At 41.1% G+C, this 22,968-nt stretch overlaps 1 protein-coding gene across 1 annotated transcript; it reads left to right on the plus strand.

The window, feature by feature from the left end:
* Positions 1-396: 396 nt before the first annotated feature.
* On the plus strand, positions 397-22,257 carry mrpl13 (mitochondrial ribosomal protein L13). Its single transcript, XM_080749387.1, has 7 exons — positions 397-517; positions 1,565-1,688; positions 5,769-5,862; positions 7,322-7,382; positions 11,053-11,139; positions 14,229-14,350; positions 21,806-22,257. The coding sequence occupies exons 1-7, from the start codon at positions 491-493 to the stop codon at positions 21,828-21,830; spliced, it is 540 nt and encodes a 179-aa protein (XP_080605513.1). The 5' UTR covers positions 397-490; the 3' UTR covers positions 21,831-22,257.
* Positions 22,258-22,968: the final 711 nt, after the last annotated feature.

The raw sequence follows: 22,968 nt of genomic DNA on the forward strand, positions 1-22,968 counted from the left end.
CAGTCAAATTATACCCGCGTTTCTGGGCTGTCGACGGAAATGACGAAAGTGTCCCACCGGCCGGGGTAGCAGAACGGGACTCCGTCTTTCCCAGGTGTTTCACCCAGGTGGGCGTGGCTACGTGCCTAAAAGCTAAGCGCAAAAACACGCCTACATGGACGAAACACCTGGGAAAGAAGGAATCTCGTAGCAGAAGATGTACTTTTGTTCTGTCTGTTTCTAGCTTTTGTTGCCAAAATGAATAGCCTTTGGCAAGTCTATTTTTGAAAGATACCATGATATGTATTAATATAGATACATGTAAATAAAACATTTAATGCAGTAGAAAAAGGAAAATAGGGGTAAAGAAATAAACCTAGGGGAACAGAGTTTCGTGTAGGACGTGTTTCCGCACGGAGGAGGAGCACCAGTACACAGCATCTGTCACATTTATTATTTTGGGGTCAAATGTTTCTTCCAGAGGATTAAAGCATGTCTTCATAACCTCACAATGTCCAGTTTCTCCAGATCTGCCCAGGTGATATTATTATTTATGCATGTTTACATTAACACAGGAATGGCTGTCCTCCTGTCGTTGTTGAAGCTCGTTGCGGATGTTCCATGCATGTCACTTTGTGTGGTTAGCATTGCTATTGCTAACTCTAGTCATTTAGATACAAGACTTGTTGTCATCATATTTTATATTATGACTGATGACCGTCTTGATCCAGGGCTGTGCTTACGAGTTACCTCAAGGTCGTAAATAATTGTATTTTTTATTCCATGTTTTTATCAAAATTAAAATAAACATTATCGACATAGTGACAGTTATCTTTATGGAATACTTACAGAACCATTAGACTGTAGGTCAGAAAAGAAGAGTGGGAACCTGAGTATGGGATTGATTGATTGATTGATTGATTACTTTATTTAAAGCACAGGACACAGTAAACAGTTCAGATACACGGTCTACTAATAGGATTTAAACCACAAGAAAGCAAAATGGCTTGTTTACATTGGGGGTCGTTTTGTACTAAATTCATAGAAACATTAAAATCAATATACAACAATGCTTTCCAAAAGATCATATACAGTATAACAGTCAGAAATCAGAAATAAAAGCTATGTACAGTAAACAAAAAAAACAAAAAAATGTGTACAGTAAACAGATCAAGGGGGTTTTATTGCCTTTTAATACAATCTTCAGATATGATGTTTCTGTCTCATGAATGAATAGGCTGTCAATGGAGCTTGTTGCAACTTCGATGCACATAGCATCTAAAGTTGCTAGTCTGTGTGTTGTGTATGTGTGTGATTAGTGACTCCTAGACCATGTTGATATTGTCATTTATGCTGCATTCACACTGAGAGAAGCCAAGCTAATGGTTGGCTTGGTAATTCAATGAAATCTCTATGCAAACCAGCTTTAAAAATGTCCAAGCTTTTTTTCCAGCTGGTTTTTAAAATCTGGTTTGCATAGAGATTACATTGAATTACCAAGCCAACCATTAGCTTGGCTTTTCTGTATGTGAATGAGGCATTAGTCTATTTATCGTTTAAATTAGTTGTCTTTTGTTCCCTTAAGCAATGGGCGACTTTTGCCCGTTCGTGGTTCCTGATCGACGCCAGGATGCAGCCGCCGGGGAAGATAGCTGCTATGTGTTCTGTTAGGCTGCAAGGGAAACACAAACCCATCTACCACGCACTGAGTGAGTGTCACACACACACACACACACACACACACACACGCACACATTTGTGACCTACTTAGGACATTACATAGCCCCTCTCGGGACCCCAAAATCACCTCTTTTTGTATTTTGACGTCGGTGAATGGGATCCCTTGCTTGTAGATTGGGTCTCTCTGATACGCAACGCTACCACTGTCTGGTCTCGGACGAATACAGCGTCGCTCAGATGTTGTTGAGATTCTTTAAAGATACCCAGAACTGCTCTAGGAGAGTGCGGAAACGTGTGCGAAGCAAATCGGTGATGCCGTTAAGTATCATTAATTTATCTGTGAAAATTTAGCAGCTTTTTCCAAACTGTCTCTCGCTTCCTTATTACGTCACATGTCCCGCCTCCCCACGGTGTCTTTTGGCTAGCTGGTAGTGTCAGCCTGTCTAGATCAGAGGCAGGAACGTAGCCAACCACACCGCGGGGATGCGGGATATGTGACGTAACGAGGAAGCGACAGTGGTAGCGTTGCGTATCAGAGAGACCCAATCTACAAGCAAGGGACCCCATTCACCGACGTCAAAATACAAAAAGAGGTGATTTTGGGGTCCCGAGAGGGGCTAGACATTACATAGACTTCCATTCATTTTTATGCAAGTCCTGTGGCCTTACCCTAACCTCTATCCCTAAACCTAACCCCTAACCCTAACGCTAAACCTAACCCTAATCCTTATTAGGACTTACTATTGGTCCTCACATTGTCTATTTTTTCCAATTCTACTATACTTGTCAGGACATCTGGTCCTCACTTGGTAATATAAACGGTTGCACACACACACACACACACACACACACACACACACACACACACACACACACACACACACACACACACACACACACACACACACACAGGATGGGATATTTTCACAACTCTAAACTCCATTGATTGATTGATTGAGGACTTTATCAGAAGTTTGCATAGGAAAAGGTACAGTTTCATGACAGTACAGTTCACTGGTAAGCTCAACTTAAAGGATACCTCAAAAAAGCCAATGGCTTGTATCAATTGGGATCTTTTTCTTTTAGCTCATAACATTGAATGACAGACAGACAGAACACAGTACTACCAGTGGCAGAACATATCATCAGATACAACCATAAGATCCAAGGCAACAGTATCAACTGAACCATTTAAGCTTGCCCTAACACACATCATCCACACGGTGGCAGTAGAGGATCAGTGTAAACTTCATGCATTTGACTACTGCTCTCTGACTGAATGAAAGTAGCACTGTCTGAATGTACACATTGATGGATTAGTATGTATTTTAATTTGCTTTGATCAACTGCCTTTTTCCTGTCTTAAAGGAGGAGTTCACCCCCACCCATTATTTTTTTCACATGAGACAAAACTTTAATTACAATAAAATGTACCGGAATCAATGGGGGTAAATGTACTATAATTAAAATGTTGTCTTAGGAATGTGACAACAAAATAAAAATAAACTCAAGTCTCCATGGTGTGAGTAATCAATAGAAAGACATTTTGGGGGTGAACTACTCCTTTAATTGTGTGTGTTATGGGGTACTGTTCATGGCTCATATCAGGGGCCTTCTAAGTATTTCAGCCCAAGGATCTCTTATCTGAGAGGGAGATGAAGCAGAGACCCCCACCACTAGATATTGGATCGATCCATGTTAAACGTGTATTTTCAGACATTTAACCACTTGAACCCTCAATACTTTGTAAACTTGACCTTTGGCTCTGTACTTGGTCTGCTCTTTTTCCCCTCTACACCAAATAACAGATCTACAAAATAGATCTTCTATTTTCAGGCTAATGTTCCCCCCCAGAATAGGGATGCGAGGGTTTCAAGTGATTAATGTAAAAATACACAGTGGTGCAGGTATCGCTGACGCCTCACAGCTAGAAGGTCTGTGGTTCGATTCCCTGTGTGGAGTTTGCATGTTCTCCCCTTGTCTCCAAGGGTAGGTAGTGGTACCCTCACAAAAAACATGCCGTAATCCTGGTCTCTATACTGCCTCCCCCTGTACATCCTGATGGAGGGGAAAGGAACTGCATGGTTAGAATAACGTGTTCTTTCCACGCGCTACGTCCTATCGGGGAAGCTCCCCCTGTCAGGTGATAAGAAGCGGGCTGCTCAATCCTCGTGCATTGAAGGAAGCATGAGCTCAGTTCGGGGCTCTCCCCAGGTTGGAAGAGGGAGAGTAGTGCCCAGGATTACAGCTTAGGTAATTGGTACTGGGTGAAAAAGACCCCTGGCTTATATTAACCGATATGAGTGTCCTATGTGGTAAGCCAGTGTCATAATGAAGGACATTGCTGGAAGGCGGCTTTTGCATGCTTATTTGTCATGAATGGGACACAGTGTTATTGGCCTGCTGCTGCATTAATCACTAATTAATTAGTACTATCTGGTTCTCTATGAAGGTTAAAAACAATGTCAACAGTTAACATGCAATTAGTCTGGGCTCTGTCTGCTGTGTCCTTGTTTTACTCAGGCATGGGATCATTCATAAAAGCAGACTTTTGGCCCAATGCGAAGGCCATTCTTTTTTACTGTTATTTTGGGGGCTTTTCTGAGCTTTATTTGATCAGACACAGTGGAGAGAGAGAGTAGGGGAGTGACATGCAGCAAATCGTCTGGCCGTCCGGGAATCAAGCCGGGGACACACTGACTGTCAGGCTGGCATTACAGTCCATTTGGTACTCCTCGCCCTAACCACTCAGCTATGAGGTCGCCCCTATCAAAGCTATTCTTTTGCATTGTTTTGTAATTCAAATGTTTATTTGTGTTTCTAATTGCTGTATAGAATGTACAGTAACTCCAGTACAATGCTATTCTTAGTTGAGGTGAGGTCTATGTCAATCCAAGGAGAAACTGGAAGGGGCAGGAGGTTGTCATCATAGACATAATTATTATGCCATATTATTAATTTATTAATCTTGGTCTCAAAGGAGCTATAGTAAACTTTTTCTTGGAAAAAAAGGACGCTAAAATAAAAATACTGTCGAAAATATTTTATGAAAAAGATTAAGCTTCATATATGTGTTTCTATTCAAAAAATGACCATGGCCAAAATGATTATTGTATCATTATTTTACGCTTTTTGTGGTCATGTTTTAATAGAAACACATATATGAAGCTTAATCTTTTTTATAAAATATTTTCGACATTTTTATTTTAGCTTCCGTTTTTCAAGAAAAAGTTGACTATAGCTCCTGCTCCTTTAATCTTGATTTACTATGGCTGATCTTAAAATGACCAAACCTGCGTACTATGATTTCACTGGTAGTCAAGTCTGAGAAAACAGAAACAAATGTCCCGGAATTTCAGTGCATTTCCTCGTTTCTTGCTGTTGCGCAGTAGTGCTCATGTGGTGAGACAAGGAAATGCACTGAGATTCCGGGACAAGCTGGAGTAAAACACTTCTTTATTGAAAAATATGGACTGACACATCCAGAGTAGTTAGTTGCTGGGTCGGTAGAGAACAGTTTGGTCAATGCGGTGAGCACCTTATATACATTGCATATGTGCATGTTTGGAGCAGTTAGAGACAAAAGGTCTCAACCAGCAGTGATTCCCCGCTCCCCATTATAACTCTTGTAGAGATAAAACGTCTTTAAAATAAAAGTACTCTACAAGAGTTATAATTTATGGCTAGTGTTCGGGGACTGGAGGCTGACACCTTGTGGGTCAAAAGTACCGATCCAAAAACAGTGAGTAAATGACATCATATAATCACCCCCTCCCCTTTTACCATTCACCCAACACTGTGGGTGTGGTTAACTTCAGCTTGACAACCACCACTCCCACCTGACAACCAGGCATACTTAATGAACTGGTGGGTGTGGCCACATAAAAACCACAAAACTCTTTCTGTACACTTTTTTTGGACAAAATTTTCCTCCTAGTATAATCATAATACCTGATAGTGATAATCATGTTTTAGGGGGGGAAATCATGGCAGCTAAGCTGCAACCCCTGGATTCCTGATGGGACGTTGTCCCCCTGGACCTCATGTGGGTCTCTATAGTACGTGGCCCCTCTCATTTCCAGTACCATGTGAACTCTTCCCCCATGCAGGTGACTGTGGGGACCACGTGGTGGTGATGAACACCAGACACATCGCCTTCTCTGGGAACAAGTGGGAGCAGAAAGTTTACTCCTCACACACTGGGTAAATGCATAATACAAACATGTTGAATCATGGATTCATTATATGCCCAAAAAGTGCAGTTTAATCTAATTTGTAGACTTGTCTCGTGTCCAAAATGTACATTAATAAATATATGTATGAATTATGATATGAATTATTTGCTTTTTTATAGTTTCTTTAAGGAGGTGTGTATTACTGGTACTATGTGATAACAGATCGGTTATGCTCTCTGCACAGATTTACGACATGCAGCCTTGGTGCCCACTGTATTTTACTCCTGCAATTTCATTGGCCAGCACCGCCTGTGAAAGCCGCAGACAGTGACTTTTTCTTTTATTATTGTCTATTTGACAGTGGCAGAAAGAAGGGGGAGTCAGTTTCCCGAACTCTCCTGCCCTCACATCTGTGTTATGAGAAATAGTTTTGAGATTCTTATAACATCTAAGGCAAGAAATAGGCCATGCAGTTGCCTAATTTTGTTAAAACATAATCGTGATTCGGGAGCAGTATACTGTATATCAAAATGTCTAGATGCAGACTTTGTTGACTCCATGTCGATGTAGTCTCATTTAGCCTACTTTCATTGAAAAAAGTCGATATAGATTATACTGTTGTCAACTCTACGTCAACGTGGTTACATCCACTGTATACATTTCAGGAGTACTTTTCAAATTCAACTCAAGGCTCGCTGAGTCAAGAGCGCGGCCAAGCACTGCTTGGTGAGGGCACTCGCACAGACACACCTCAATTTGGCTCAAGCCCACTTCTGTGGGTGCACGCACCTGCCTTGTTTCAAGAAAAGTCATTAGAAGCCAAATGTTATCATAAAACATTTTGTCTCTTTTTGTTAAACTAGAGATACATCATAGACAACGGTATGTTATGGTCTTCCGACTTTGTCTTTGCGTTTAGCTCTACCCCTCATGTGTGTCTTGGCCTTTGTGACCGTGTGGGATTGTCCAGAAGGCTGAAAATAATAACGATAATGTTTTGTTCTGGTAACTCAGGCTGTCATTCATAAAGTATAGTGTCACGTTTCTTTAATGACTTATGAATTCCTCCAGTCCTCCATAGAAAAATACTAGCAAACGAATAAAAGTTCATACCCCATAATTAGATTCATGCATGTGGCTTTGGGACCCTTTCCCCAAGACCACAAAGTACTTGAGTGGATAATATCTACCATAAATAACTGCTTGTAGTGCAGTACTGGGGGACTTGTGTGTATTTTGATGGTCATATTCTTGTACATTAGCAGTTAGTTGCTCTTATTTGTTTGCACATTGTATTGTAATACAAATTTCCAGTTTCATCAAAAAGTAATCAAGCTGTACTTATGTTTATTGAAAAATGTGACAAGTAAATGCTGTTTTCTCACATCATTATTTAAACACATGGACCAAATGCTAAAATACCAGTATCTTTTGTCATGTTAAGATACTAAGGTAAGCAACTAAGCATTGTTTTTTCTTGTCTAAAGGTATCCGGGTGGATTCAAACAAGTCACAGCTACCCAGCTCCACCTTAAAGATCCCAAAGCTGTACGTATTGATCTTGATGAAGTCTTGTGTCTTTTCCTACTATTGTGGTGCACTACGTTTTAGCGTTGATTTAAAACTATGATGAAAAATGTTCGTCGACTGCCTTATTTCACTGACAAAAACTAAATAAAAACTAAGCTTTGGTGACTAAAACTAAATATATTAAACTAGACTGTAATGTTAGAGAGGGACTAGTGGAGAAGAGATCCAGTAGAACTAAAAGGCAAGTCATTTTATGTTTGGTTGCGCTTGGGCGTTGCGCTCTGAAAATAGCAGATGATCTACAAGCTCGGGCTTGTAGATCTGCTATTTTCAGCATGCAACCACATGTAAAATCAGCCATTACGACGCCATCAAGGCCTGCCATTATACATTTTTGATGTCAAAATCAACATTTAGTTGACTAAAATCTTATGATATTTAGTCGACTAAAACTAGACTAAAACTAAAACATTTCAGATGACTAAAATATGACAAAAAGTAATGGAATTTAATTCAAAAGACTGACTAAAACTAAATCAAAATGTGCTGTCAATATCAACACTAATACATAATATGGCTCTGCCACAGACTACAAGGGTTTATTTCCTCCTAGGAATTATTTAAACTGATTTAAACATCCATAGAGATTAGTTAAATTTTTGACCATGACCACCACTGTACTCGGATGTTTTTTTTAATCGTTTGACACTCATCCCTCCCTCCATACATTCTGCCGTATCCTTGCATATTAATGTTAAGATTACAGAAACGGGATCAAACGACAGTGGGCAGGGGGAGGAGGAGGTGTGTGGATGCCGCCGTGCCGGCTGAAAGATAATTCTTGGGGGTTTTGGTTGCATATTTATGGTTCTGTGGAAGGACTTTATTTTGTTACGGGAAGAGAAGAGCTTGGCTTGGCAGCTCTCTGAACAGGCATAATTGTGTTCAGCGCTTCAGTCATTTGGCCTTGACTTGACAAACCACTGACAACTTATTCTCGTTGTTTCTATATGTTGGCTATTTGCACGAAACGAAGAAAGAAACACTTAACTCATATTTGTCTGTTTCGTTCCAGCCGTGGTTCAAATACGAGTGTTGATATCCACGCAATCTATACTATAATTTTGCGAATGTCTGTCTGAGTGAGTGTCTGTCTGTCTGAGTGTCTGTCTGTCACAGCGTTTCTCCTCAGTGGCTGGAGCAATTGATCTGAAATCGCATCACCATTAGCATATGAACACACCTGACATAACTGTGAAGCCCGTTTGTCACTTTCACAAATCATATGCTGTATATTAGCATTTTTATGGTGTATCTACTATCTATTCTGCATCTAGCATGAGGCATATCTATTCTGCATCTAGCATGGGGCAACATGTTTAACCAGCTCTGTGTTTGTGTGTGTGGGGGGGGGGTTGGCTGGCCCTGTTACAGGTGTTGTCATGTAGATCGGTACACAGTATCTCTGTAGCCTTTAAACAAAACGGGTATTTCTTACATTGATGCTCCTACATATTATCATGCAAGCACCAGAAAGTTACTTCCCATCCCTCATATACTGTGTGCACAGTGCACACCCCATAACCCACACACTGCACATCATTTCAGAGCTCATATCTTTGAACGGGTAAGGACTAGTTCTTACTAAACCACGGGTCCTAAAATGTGTTTAGACCAGGGGTCTTCAACGTTTTTCAGCCAAGGACCCCTTAGTTGAGAGATGAAGCAGGGACCCCCACAACCTTTTCATCGATTCCATAATGTTTCATCGTTTGGCAGCACAATTGTCAGTGTATTTTGGATTAATGTCAATTTGTGTTTTCAGATATTTAACCACTTAAACCGTCAATACTTAATAAACTTGACCTTTCACTCTGTACTTAGTCTCTTAGTTCCCCTCTACACCAAAGCTCTTTGCCGAAAATAGCCAATCTACAAGCTCACAACGCCTCGCAGCGCGAGGCATTGTGAGCTTGTAGATCTGCTATTTTTGGCCTAAGTTCTGAACGCTAGAGTTCAAGTGGTTAATATAAAAAAGGGGGGGAAAACAAGTTTCTATCACACAATGGTTTGGAGGACCCCCTGTAGTAACTCTGAGGACACCCATAGGGGTCCTCAGAGTCCCCTTGGTTTAGACAACATTCCATTCAAGAAAAAGGCGACACCAACGCAAGGAGTTCGAGAGGAGGTGCTCATGCACATTACATAAATTATGTCTCTTGTAAACACTGGTAAAAGGGGGTAGATGCTCACAGTGTGCTTTGCAAGCAGTGTAACGTTTTGATTGATGTCTCTTAATTTGTTTAGGTTGCTGTGCAGGGCCTGTTCAAGATTAGCTCAATACAATATATTACTCAAACCAGCAGAAGGAGGGGTATGGACGGAAGAAAGGGCTGTCACAATTATTACATTTTACATGACGATTAATTGTCACTCAAGTCATTGCGATGAACGATTTAATTGTGTTTTTACATTTCTGTTTGGCTTTTAGGCTTTGAAGTTGCACATGGCAGATATGACACATAACCTAAATATACAAAGAGAGTATTGATATATTTGACAACTTTAAACTTAAAAACTTAAAAAAGGCTTTAGGCATGGACGAAAATAGGGCCCTATGTTTTTCAGGCAAGCCTCAAAACCACAGGCTTGTGGCCTGGTGGTGGGTTTGTTTCCATGAGGGTTGAAAGGAGACGATAGAGAAATTAAATTGGACATATATTAGCCATTTGTCTGCATTGCATCTGTCCAGTATTTTCTGTCTAGCAGCCTGATCAGAGCTGAAGCCATGAATAGCCAGTTTATAAAGTCACTTAATCACAAAATCCTGGTGATGCCAAAGTGTACTTTGGTGTCTGTTTTGGGCACTTGAAAAGGCATCATCATTTAGGGTAAACCACCACATTTCCAGACAGGATGAAAAGGATTTCGGCTGGACGTTGGCCGGGGAGAAAGAAAAACCCTCGGGTCTATGCTAAGTTACTGGTTCTCAACCTGAGGGTCGGGACCCTGGGGGGTCCCCACATTATTTTGGGGGGTCCCCAGATGATTAACTTAATGTGCAACAATAGTCAACAGTAAACAAACCAACATAAAGTTGAAGTGTACCAGTAAGACTCCCTAATCGGGAGATAAGCGACCGTAGGTCACTTATCTCCACAAATAGGGCAAAAATGTGTTTTGCCAAAATCTTCCTGATCCATGTTGATGACATGAGTGTAGACATACTGTGTAGTGATTTTCGTGATTTTAGGGCAAAATCTGTAGGAGCAGTGTCCAAAAATGTGTTTTTAAAAATCGGCCTGGAGGTGGCGCTATATGGGAGAGATTCATGTTGATGGGATGAGTGTAGACATACTGTGTACCGATTTGCGTGATTTTAGGGCAAAAATTGTAGGAGCAGTGTCCAAAAATGTGTTTTGCAAGAATCGAGGCTGAAATTGTAAAAATAGCAGATCTACTTGCTCACAACGTCCTCGCGTTTGCGAGGCTTCGTGAGCATGTAGATCTGCTATTTTCACAATAGAACCGTGTTATACAAAATGTAATGCCTCAACTCTTATAGTGCTCGTCAGGGTGGGTGGGGGGGGGGTCCCCTGTTAAAATATGATTATTTTGGGTGTCGCGGCCTGAAAAGGTTGAGAACCACTGTTCTGAGTAACCTTGTGAAATGTGCTTCTCTCCACAGATAGTGAAGTTGTCCGTTTATGGAATGCTACCGAGGAACCTGCACAGACGCACCATGATGCAGCGCCTACACATCTTTCCTGAGGACGTGAGTCCTATTATTTCTTTCTTTCTCGTCAGTAACCCAGGATCTTCTAGATCAGGGGTTCCCAAACTTTTTTGTCTCAGGGCACCCCATAAATATTTTTTTAATCCGAGGCAGCCCTACATTATAATTTTCCCTCACAGCACCTTATATTTATAGCATATCGTCGTTGTCGGGTGGAAACCTTGTATGTCCAAAACCGTTCGTTTTGTATTTATCATCTATAAAATGTACTAAACTAGTGAAAACAGCCGATCTACAAGCACACAACGCCTCGCAACTGTGTGCTTGTAGATCGGCTGTTTTCACTAGTTTTGTGCGACAGTCTTGTATGATGAAGCAGGGCTTTGCTTTACCAAAAGACCTACACATTTGAAACTTGGGAGGTTTCTGCCTGACAGTGACGATATTTTAGTGATTATGTTGCGAGGAAAACGTTGAGATAATAGCCATTTTGGTCAAAACGTACTGAAAATAACTCTGTACTTTAAAATGATACCAAATATTTAACTAAACTAAGTGTTCAAATAAATTCCAAATATTACCAAATTATCTCGCGGCACCCCTGGACTGCCGTCGCGGCACCTCAGGGTGCCCTGTCACCCACTTTGAAAACCCCTGAGCTACGGGGTTGACACTAACGGTTGCCCGACTGCTCGTGGCAAGTAACTAAAACGTGAAAACAGGCAAGTGCATTCCGTCTTCATGAAATATTATTGCCCATTTAGTATTTATGAGGAACCATGCTACCTTTTTACTAGCAGTTGCACTCGTTCTAGTTTTTCAACGTGACTGTGGCCACCAGTTATCGATTGCATTTAACATTAAATTCAATTGTTCTTCAAGCGCAGATTTTACCTATTGTTTTATAATGGGCGATTTTCTTTTCTCTGAGACCTTAGTGTCAACCCCTGTAGCTATTTTTCTTCAGATTTGCTGTGCATTCTGTATCATCCTATCCAATGCCGGCATTAACATCCTAACAGGTTTCTGAAAAACCTACCTTTTCATGTCAAGGACCCCCAAAATGATATGTATTTGGCCACTGACCCCCATCTCAAAATGTTTATTTCCACTCCAGGGACCCTCCAGAAGCAAAATCAAATGTTCGCTTTAAAAATACATGCAGTATATTCAAAGATTTGCGCACATTTTCACGACTTTTCAAAAATAGCAGATCTACAAGCTTGTGTATCTGCTATTTTTCAATAGCTAAAGTATAAAATAATTCCAAGGTTAATACTTGTACATGACTTTAATTACAAGTGGAAATCGGTGCTATTATGATGAACCCTTGCAGATGCACACGGTCTCATCCGGCACGTATACAGCAAGAAGAAAAAGTATATGTCCTCTTCATTCAATGTCAATCTAACCATGAATATTTATGAGATTTTTAGGCGTTTCTTGATTACTATTCATGTTTTTCAACTCCTTGCCTGTTTTCTACTTGGGCTTGTAAGCCCGTCCTGCTAGACATGAATATTAATATGGGTACACTGTGGACTCTCGTGGGTATACTCCTGTGTATCAGGTGTAGCGATTACCCTCCCGCCTGCTCCTCTGCCTCCACAACACTCCTGTTCCTCCTCATTTCTTCCCTCTCCCATTTGTTCTTTTAAGATACGACTTCATTGATCCCTGGGGGGAGATTCTGGACAACTATTGCGTTCACTTCTTCCTCTCCTCCATCTTTCTCCGAATCCCGCACTTTCTCCTCTTGTTAGTGAGGTTGCTATAGGCACAGGGTTCCCACGGTCATGAAATTCCTGGAAGGTCCTGGAAAAAACTGCTACAGCATGCATTGTTTTTGACTCCATAAATCAACTTTGAGGGTTCCCTGACACAATTCTCTTACCTTATTATTATCCACAGATTCCACACTGTTCATAATCATATTCACAATAGTCACTCTCATCTAAATGCCTGCTGTCCATTGTTGTATGCTGATGTATAAAATAGGTTTAATGTTGTTAAACAGGTTTTTATGATAGTAAGCAATTTTGCTTAATATCCTCTTAATACCCACTCAAGGACCCCTTGACTTTGAGAACCACTAGCCACTGGTGCCAGTACACCCAGAAGCGCCATTTCAGAGAACCATATCAAAAAATGGCTTCCAAACCAATGAATGATCTGATTTTAACTTTAACTGCCCTTTTTTTCTTTTTCTTTTTAAGATTATTTTTTGTGGCTTTTATGCATTTATTGGATAGGGCAGTTAGTAGAATGAAAGGGAAAATGGAGAGACAGGGAGTGACATGCGCCAAAGGTCGTCCGAATCGGGAATCGAAACGGCAACGCCGTCAGGCATCAATGCCTATGTAGTCTCACGTAGCCAGACAACTATTCCACAATCTCCGAATGCTATATAGAGTCTGGAACGGCAGCTCCCGAACGGCGAGTTAAGACAAAGTCATTCGAGCGGCATATTCTTCTTATGGGTGTATAGTTTTAGAAAACGTTTGAAAACAACATGGAAGTAACACCAACAACTCCAGAAAAAGACGAAATAACGCCCCCAGAAATGTTGAAAGGAGACATAACGCTTCCAGTAGGACATGTTATTGCTACTGCACCAAGGGAGCGGTTGCGTCACATCCGCTTTATCTCGCACTCATCATTTCTATTCCGGTTTGCCAGACTGTATGCCGGGAGCATTTGGCCAAATCATGTATACACCGCTTTGCGTGATTTTAGGGCAAAATCTGTAGGAATCGGCCTCATGGTGGCGCTAGAAGAGGGCCATGTGAGAAATGTGGTTTGTCAGCCAAGGAGTGTGTGTGCAAAGTTAGGCATGGATAGGGGCAGCGGTGGCGGAGATATGAGTAGGAGAAAAGTGTGACGTGTGACATGACTGACAGACTGACTGACTGACAGCCGGTGGAGGTTTTGATCGTAACTGCGACCTGGCGGTCGTAATACATGCTAAGATGGAATTCATTTCCCAGTGGATTCCTCGCGTCTCGCGTCAGTGCAACCACACTTGCAATTTCCCAGAATTACACCTTTCCTTTCCAGGGCAGGCTCGTTTTCTTGGTCTGCCTTTACCAACTCCCCCCCCCCCCCCCCCCCTCTCTCCTCGTCTCCAGGTCATTCCAGAAGAGATCCTGGCTAACCTGACGGAGCATCTGCCTCAGCCCAGGAAAGTACCCAGGAGGCTGGATGAATACACACAAGAGGAGTTGGATGCTTTCCCCATGCTGTGGACACCGTATGTGGACAAGCACACACACACACACACACACACAAACTCGGCTGCAGTGCCCCAGGGGTAGAGTTGCTGTCTTAGAACACGAAGGAGTTCGATCCCGGGCTCCCCCAGAGTTAGTGTCGAGGAGTCCTTGAGCGAGACGCTGAATCCCTAGTTGCTCCCGGTGAGCAGGTTGGTGCCTTGCATTGCATGGTTTTTCTGCCATCTGTGTGTGAATGAGTGAATGTAATGCACAATCTCTGTAAAGCGCCTTGGAAGGCTCTATATAAATGCACCATTACACACACACACACACACATGTGTTGTGTGTGTGTGTGTTCTATTGCTCTCTAGATGTCCTCTATAAAAAGCTCAGCTTGTAATGCAGTTCTGTCAGCTGCAAGGTGACACAAAACATAAATCTCCCTGACACAGAATGATGGATGAAAACACTCACATATGCATTACTATATGTGAGTATGTCCCATTGACTTAATTCCCTGGAACCTCTCCCTAACCCCAGCCACTTAATGCCTGCCTGTAGGCCTACTCAATGTTTTAACTTGAGAAGCTGGCTACCTAAGTAAGAACAGACAGAACTTTAGCAGACTTCCAATCATATTTTCACTATCTGTTCTTATTTTTTTTTTATCCTTGTAAGCTTTTATCATGAGGAAGTGCCCCCCCTCCCATGAGCAAGTAAATTAGACTTTATTTGGCAGGGCTTGAGACAGTTAGACATTTCCCATACATTTGTGACTAAAAATAGATCTGTGCGAACTGTAAATAGTTTTTTTATATATACCATAATAGTGTTGTAATCTGACAGTTATTAATTACTTTCTTTTTGGCACAATTTATGATCTGGTCAAAAAACTCCCGTCCCCATTCTATAATCTTCATAGAATAAGTACAATCTGTACTCTACTGTACTGTACAATCACTTAGGCTATTTGTTTTCCATTAATTTAAAAAATCGCACCCGTGCGAAGTGAGCGGTGCAAACTAATTCCTGCGCAAATCAGTGTTGATAGGCATGCATGGCAATATTCTTTTTGTTGTGTATGATGTCAGTCTAGAGGTCTGCTCAGACTATATAAGTCTTTATTGTCATTTCTCATCAGTTAGTTGACCAAGCTACGGATTGTAGCTTGTAAGAGTGTCATAGTGTAATGATAAGTGACCTTATTTACCTCCAGAGAGGCCTCCAGAGAGGCCAGAAGAGGCCAGAAGATGAATATTTTAGTTTTTCAAAGTCTGTTCATTTGTATTTTAAACTTGTATTACCTGCCTATCATTTATAACCTGTAAGATTTTCCACAGTCTGTCTAAAAGTGTGGTTATTTTATCGCTTATAAGTGATATTCATCTAATATAATTTTGAAATTCAAGGTTAGCACCGCTCAATAATTTTTTATGACGTATTGTGCGCGGCCTAAACGCGTTATGACGTATTTTACGCGGCCTAAACGTGTTATGACGTATTTTACGCTGCCTAAACGCGTTCTAAATCAGGGTGAACCAATCGAGTGCCTCTGTGACTATGACATCATGGACAGATCAACAGAATCGAAGTGTTTCATTGGTCTAGCGAACTCGTGACATCATAGTTTTGGTAAAAAAGCGGTCTATAGGAGCGGTTAGCACCGCTCAAAAATCATCAGTGGTTTGTCATACAAGCAGGGAAACATTGTTGTGACTACGCAAACAATAGCAATAAGAGTGTTCAACAGCGATACGAAATGCATAATAAGAATATCACTGGACTGTAATGTAATAAAATGAATAAATAAGATCAAGTTAAAACAGGTTAAGAATAGGTTAAGAAAGATACACACTAACCGGGGGCGGCAGTGGCAAAAAAAAAAAAAAAAAAAAATTAAAAAAAATCTGCAGGGGTCCTTTCTGTGTGGAGTTTGCATGTTCTCCCCGTGTTTGGGTGGGTTTCCTCTTGGTTCATCCATTTCCTTCCACACCAAAATAAAAACTCCTGCCATTGCCCTTGATCAAGGTTCTGTTATTTCTACTGGAGCTGGTCCCTGGGTGCTGCACTCTGGCTGCTCACTGCTTCATAGTAGTTAGAATGGGTCAAATGCAGAGGACACATTTCCCCAAGGTACATAATATATACACAACATCATTGTTGTTGTGTGAAAATATACAGTACAGTACATACATACATCACGTCTAAAATACACTTTCAAATTCAGATCTCGTCAATATAAAAATGCCATTGGCCAGATTTTGCCTTCTGGTGAAATATTTCCTTTTCTGTTCAAAAAGTGTATTTTAGACGTGAGGTGGGGGATTCAGAGTGTTCCCAATAAGGAAAGTGGGATTTCAACTCCCTAAAGCCATCTTTGTTTTGGTGAGTAGGGAAACTGTATTTTTTTTATGTTTTACTACAGACGAGAGGGTCCCTAAGGGATCATCGGTACCATAGCGTTAAGGAGAACGTCTTTAACGCTATGGCCCAGAGCTAGCGTAACGCGGTAGAACGCACCACTGCTCCTGTTTTGATCTATCCAGGGCAGGCATGTGTTGCTTTTCAACATTTTTGAACATACCACTCCCCCCCCTTTTGTGATGCAGTTGGCACATACAGGCCTCCCCTGGGGTTTTGGTCTTTTGAGCCTTCATTTACATATCACAGAAAATCACGCCATGACTGACGGCCAGTCTTTTAATGTGATGCTCCCGAATCAGTCACAGCGGCGTTAACTTAACAGCTGTTTAAACAAAATCAAACCTCTTTGATCTTCTTGCGAGTCGCAAGTCCTTGAGGCGTTATTGGAAATCACACCCGAGTTCTGGGCGGAGCCGTTTGTTTACACATCCGTCGGCAGGTTAGTTACTCAGAGCGTTAGTTTCACTGAGGTTAGGGTTAGGGTTAGGCATAGCTTTACTGAGGTTAGGGTTAGGGTTAGGCATAGTTTTACTGAGGTTAAGGTTAGGGTTAGAGTTAGAGTTAGGGTTAGGTTTAAGTGATCGCACCTCCGTGCGGTCCAAGCGAACAAAAAGGAGCGCTCCCTAGCGCCAGTTCAGCCAATCAAAAGCTTCCATGGGCGGGGTTTGCCCAGAACTCGGGTGTGATTTCCAATAACGCGTCCTTGAGGCGGGTTATCGTGTCCAGCCAACGCTCTCTCACTTCTCACAGAAGAACAGTCAAAGCCACATTTTCCCCAGTGCTATGCATTGCTACCAAAACGAGGGAGCATACTCATGCAGCTCCAAAGATGTTGGAATTGTGGTGAAGATCAGATGCCTAGTTGCCCAATTTAAGCACTTTCACCCTGCTGTCCCTTTTTTGGGGCACATACGACAAATATGCTTTAATACATTATAATTGTCCTGTAAATTTAAAAACACCTTAAATATTGTATTTCTTCTAGAAATAGCTAATCTTTCACTCAATAGGGGAAATGCCTGTCGCAAGTTGATGATGTCATAAATGTCATGTGTCATTTTTATGGCATGCATGTGCAAAAAAACAAAACACAAACACATTTGAAATATTGATTTGATGCTCATATTAACCATAGGAGGTATTACGTTTGTTTGTATTTGCACATGCATGCCATAAATTCCATAGGGATAGATCACAAATTACATTTATGACATCATCAACTTGCGACGGGCATTTCCCCTATTGAGTGAAAGATTGGCTATTTCTAGGATAAATAAAATAATTTAGGTGTTTTTAATTTTACATTGTATTTATGGAGGACAATTATAATGTATTAAGGCATATTTGTCTTATTAGCCAGGGATCCCTTTAAATTAATGGATACGCTTTTGCAATACGACACCTGAGCTTGTAACAGTTATTTTCACCACATGTGTAACAAATAAAACAGGGCTCAAATGAAGTGGTTTAGACTTCCTTTAATAGGAGAGAAAGAGCAGCAAGAAAGTGCAGTCTTTAAATTCAACATGTTCTCTGACCGAAAGTTGTATAATATGTATCAGGCTGCAGGCATTATTGAGGATGACAGAGGCTTCTGTGAACTATTTATAAATTGGGCTCATTTGATGCCTTCGAGCATTTTTAGTCTGAGACTGTCTAGTTACGTGGCACATAAAAAGGTAGATGTTGCATTCATATAGCACGTTTATCCCACGCACTTTTGATATCTTCATTACATTCACTCTCCAACAGCAGATGAAAATATAAAATGCAAGGCACAAGCCTGCTCATCGGCAGCAGGGGTCTTCAACAGGGGGTCCGGGACCCCTAGGGGGTCCTCAGAGTTACTACAGGGGGTCCTCCAAATCTTTGTATGATAGAAATCTTTTTTTCTCTCCTTTTCTATATTAACCAACTGAACCATTGAGTCCAAATTCGGAGAACTTTAGCCAAAAATAGCGGATCTACAAGCTCTCACAGTGCGAGGCGTTGTGAGCTTGTAGATCGGCTATTTTTGGCAAAGAGGTTTGGTGTAGAGGGGTAAAAGAACAGACTAAGTACAGAGTGAAAGGTCAAGTGTATTAAGTATTGACGGTTCAAGTGGTTAGATATCTGAAAACACAAATTGACATGAATCCAAAATACACTGATGATTGTGCTGTCAAACAATCAAACTATATGGAAACTATGAAAAAGGTTGTGGGGGTCCCTGCTTCATCTCTCTCTTAGCTAAGGGGTCCTTGGCCTGAAAACGTTGAAGACCCCTGAGTTAGGGGATCAGTGTCTTGCTCAAGGACACTTACCCAGGGATCCAAATGGGAACCTTCCAGTTCCAAAGCAGAGCTGCTCCACCCCCTGAGTCACCGCCTCCTCAGTCCCATAGGGACTCATTTATTTCCATTTCGCCCTGGTTCTGCTCTAATCGACTCCCGGGTACTGTAGTCAGGTACTGTAGATCAATTACGGCTTTGAAAATCTTTCAAACTTTGTGGAGATACAGTTTTTCGTCGGGATGCCGAGTGCTGACGTGGCAACAAGAGATCAGATTCATAATCAGATTCATGGATTTTTCTGAGATGTATTTTCTTGGTTGGAGATTAGACTGACATTCGGCGTGACCTGTGGTTCGCTGGCATAATAATGTAGTCATTTCTCATTTCTCTGGTCTTGCCTGTATGAAGCATCACTCTGACGGCTTACCCGGCAGGAGCTCTCAAGTTTCCTATCACTCACCGGCTCTAGTCTTAAAGGGCAGAGCTGGAATATTGTCTCTCTAGGCTATGGAGATTTCTATTTGCTTCCAGTGGCTCAAAGATGATGGAAAACGTCCAGGCACATGAGCATGCACTAAGTTAGTCATATAACTATGAATAGAGTATAACTATGAACTGGATGTTTGACTGCTTATTTGATTAATTTAATTTCTATTGATATGTTTTTACGTTTTAATCACAATGTTTTAAACATCATTTGTCTTGAACTTTTTACATGTGCCAGTGATGGTCAGAGACTGTTCAAGTCTAATAGGCTCTGTTGCATGACCGTAGTTCCTTTTCCCAGAAGGGGACAAACCCGTTTATTGTTCCGGGTCACTTTCCCATAGCTTAATTTGATTGGTTCAGCAGCAGATTTTAACCAGAAGCACATATTGAAGGTGTCATGTGTCGGGAGAGTGTTTTTTGCAGGTCTTTCAGTCCGAGTGTATCAAACAAGCAACTGGGTTAAGGCAGCGGAAGCTTGTGATTGGCTGTGCGGAGGTGACAAAAGTCTGGGGGGCGGAGATACACCTAAACCTAACCTCAGTAAAACTAACGCTGGTGAATGCTAACCTACCGACGCTGGTGAATGCTAACCTGGTGAAATGCTAACCTGCCGGTGCTGGTGAATGCTAACCTGGTGAATGTTAAACTGGTCAGTCCAACGGTGCTTAACCCAGTTGATTTTTTTGATACACTCGGACTTAAAGACCTGCAAACTGTTACTTTTTAGGATTCATAGGATTCAAATCCTAAAATAGCAAAAGTAGCAGATCTACAAGCCCTTGTAGATCTGCTACTTTTGTGCGACACTCTAGTTAGTATGATAAAGTAGGCCGTAGGCGTAGGGCATTCATTTACAAAATAAAAAATAAATGTATGGAGATAAGAGGTTTCTGCCTGACAGCAACGATATATACTGTACTTAAAGAGGTGGTGCCATGATCCCCCCCCCCCTCTAAAACATGATTATCAGGTATTATGATTATACTAGGAGGAAGATTTTTTTCCAAAAAAGTATACAGAAAGAGTTAAAATTGGGTTTTTATGTGGCCACACCCCCAGTTCATTAAGTATGCATGGATGGCATGGTGGGTGGTGACCCAGCTGATATAGCCACACCCCACAGTGTTGGGTGAATGGTAATTGGGGAGGAGTTGATACTGTGACACACTTAGTATCTGTGTTTTTTAACTGACGCTTTTGACCACAAGGTGGCAGCCTCCAAGAGAAAACAAACAAATACTAAGAGAATACATCATTTCTCAAAAAAACCACATCAGGGGGTCTAATGAAGTACTTTCAACCTCCTAGACACATGAAAAACAGAAAAAGTACAACACTATGGCACCACCTCTTTAAGGGTATGAGCAAAAATATTGTTGAGTCTAATTTGCATACGTTTCTTCAAAGGATGACTTTTACTTAACTGGGTTTTAGTAATACAATAAAGCCTGCCCTTGTGGTAATCTCAGCAGCATACATGTAGTAGATGTATCATTGTATGCTGTTTGTTTTATAGAGTGTTTTACCGGTTGTGAATTTAGGAAATTAAACTCTTTATATTTTTTGTCCTACATACACTGAAATGGAAACTGACTGCATCAAGTCAGAATAGTGTAGTAGTGTGTTTCCTGGTTAGATTTAATAACCACACAAGGTTCCTGTTACTTGTTAATTCCTTACTTTTACAGTTCATACCCCAAATTATTAGGGTATGGTTAGGGGTCTCCATACATAATTTGTGTGTGTTTCTAATTTCATTGCTGTGAGAGAGTGTGTGCCGATGAATGAGCTGTTGCTTTTGTTTTACTGGTCCAATCTTCTGAGCCAATCAATGTGTCCGCCGTTGCTTTGTGGTCATCAAGGTCAACCCAATCCTGGTTCTTTATTAAATAATGCAGGCCCTGGCCTAGTTAATATTCACTAAGAGCATCTCTTTTAGTTTGTCTTCAGCATCTGCACACATGCTGTGTGTTGGAGGGCGCTTGGGTCGTCAAAGGCGATTCAGTGGTTGCCCTTTATTAAATACATACCGGTAATTAATATTCTCTTGGGAAACACTGGGCAAGCAGAGGAAATAGGTTGTTATTGAAAACGCTACTCACACATGCACAACAAGAGCGACAGCACACAAGACAAATGTCACACAAGACAAATAAATGTCTTGTGTCGTTGTGTGCAGAGCTTCTGATGGAGTGTCTGTTTTTTGTTTAATTTCTTGTTTTTTCAAGATAACATCCGTCTGGCTTCTCTTTCATCACTTTCGTTGCATCTTCCTAATGCGTTGTTTTTCCTCTGTTTTCTCCTCAGACCTGAAGACTACAAGATGAAGTGAAGTAATTACCAGATCAGAGACAGTTTGGCCACGTTGTGTTGCTGTATATTCATGCCACTTTGTTCTTTCCTCTAGAGCTGTGTCTTTTGCTTTCCAGAAGCATTGTCGTACTAAACATTAAAACAGTTTTATGTACGTTTTTGTAAAGTAATGCTTATCTAAACAGGGAGAGGATGTTAGATGCCACAAGTATCAAAGTATAATTTTAGTCGAGTGTACTTTTTTTTATGAAGAATAAATCAATTGGAGTTACTGTAAGCTGCCCTGCTACAGTATAATCTTCCTTCTGTTAACTGTACATTTAGACAACGATAATTTGAGAAGAACCAACACAGTGCTTTTGAAGATTATTTTTCTACTGTCTATACAGTATGTAAAATGTCTGTTATGTTGTGAAAATAAATCATTGCTGTTGTTTTTTCAGTTATACCTGTGTTGTGTGTTATTGTAAAATATGTCTCTACTCTCTAGGGCCAAATTGTTGGTATCTTAGACTGTTCCCAAAGTGTTGTTAATTGAACCTCAAAGACAGTGGTGTAGTTGTGTCTGGGACTGGAGAGGGCTGTATATGTTACAGTTAGTTTGAAAAACCAGTTAGATTGGGAAATGAGCGCTTGTTTTACAGTAGTTCACCTGGAAGTGGAAGAAGCCCATGTCTCAGTGGTAGAGCATTTGACTGCATTGGTCCCACGTCTCATTGTTCCTCCATTGTTCCCATTAGTCTCACGCTGGTGAATGCTACTATGCCTAACCCTAACCTCAGTAAAACTATGCCTAAACCTAACCCTAACCTCAGTAAAACTATGCCTAAACCTAATAATCCTAACCCTAAACTCAGATTCCTAGTTCCCCGAAGGAGCGGTTGCTCCACCTTGTGCCCAAAAACGAGCGCTCCTGCTCTCAATCTAACTGAATCTCAAACAAACCGTGACATATGTACTCCAATCAACTTAAAAGTGATCGTTTATTCAAACAAGAGAACTTCTCAACTGGTTTCTTATGGCTACTACTGGGCCAGTAATTTGTGCGAAGTAGTCATTTGACAGACTCCTGCTACTGTTAATGTTTGCTCATCATTGTCCCTCGCTGAAGGGACGGTAGGATTTTAATTTGTATTTTCAATTATATATTTTAACTT

This window comes from Nannobrachium achirus (assembly GCF_963921795.1).
Source record: "Nannobrachium achirus genome assembly, chromosome: 2".
NCBI classification, from domain to species: Eukaryota; Metazoa; Chordata; class Actinopteri; order Myctophiformes; family Myctophidae; genus Nannobrachium; species Nannobrachium achirus.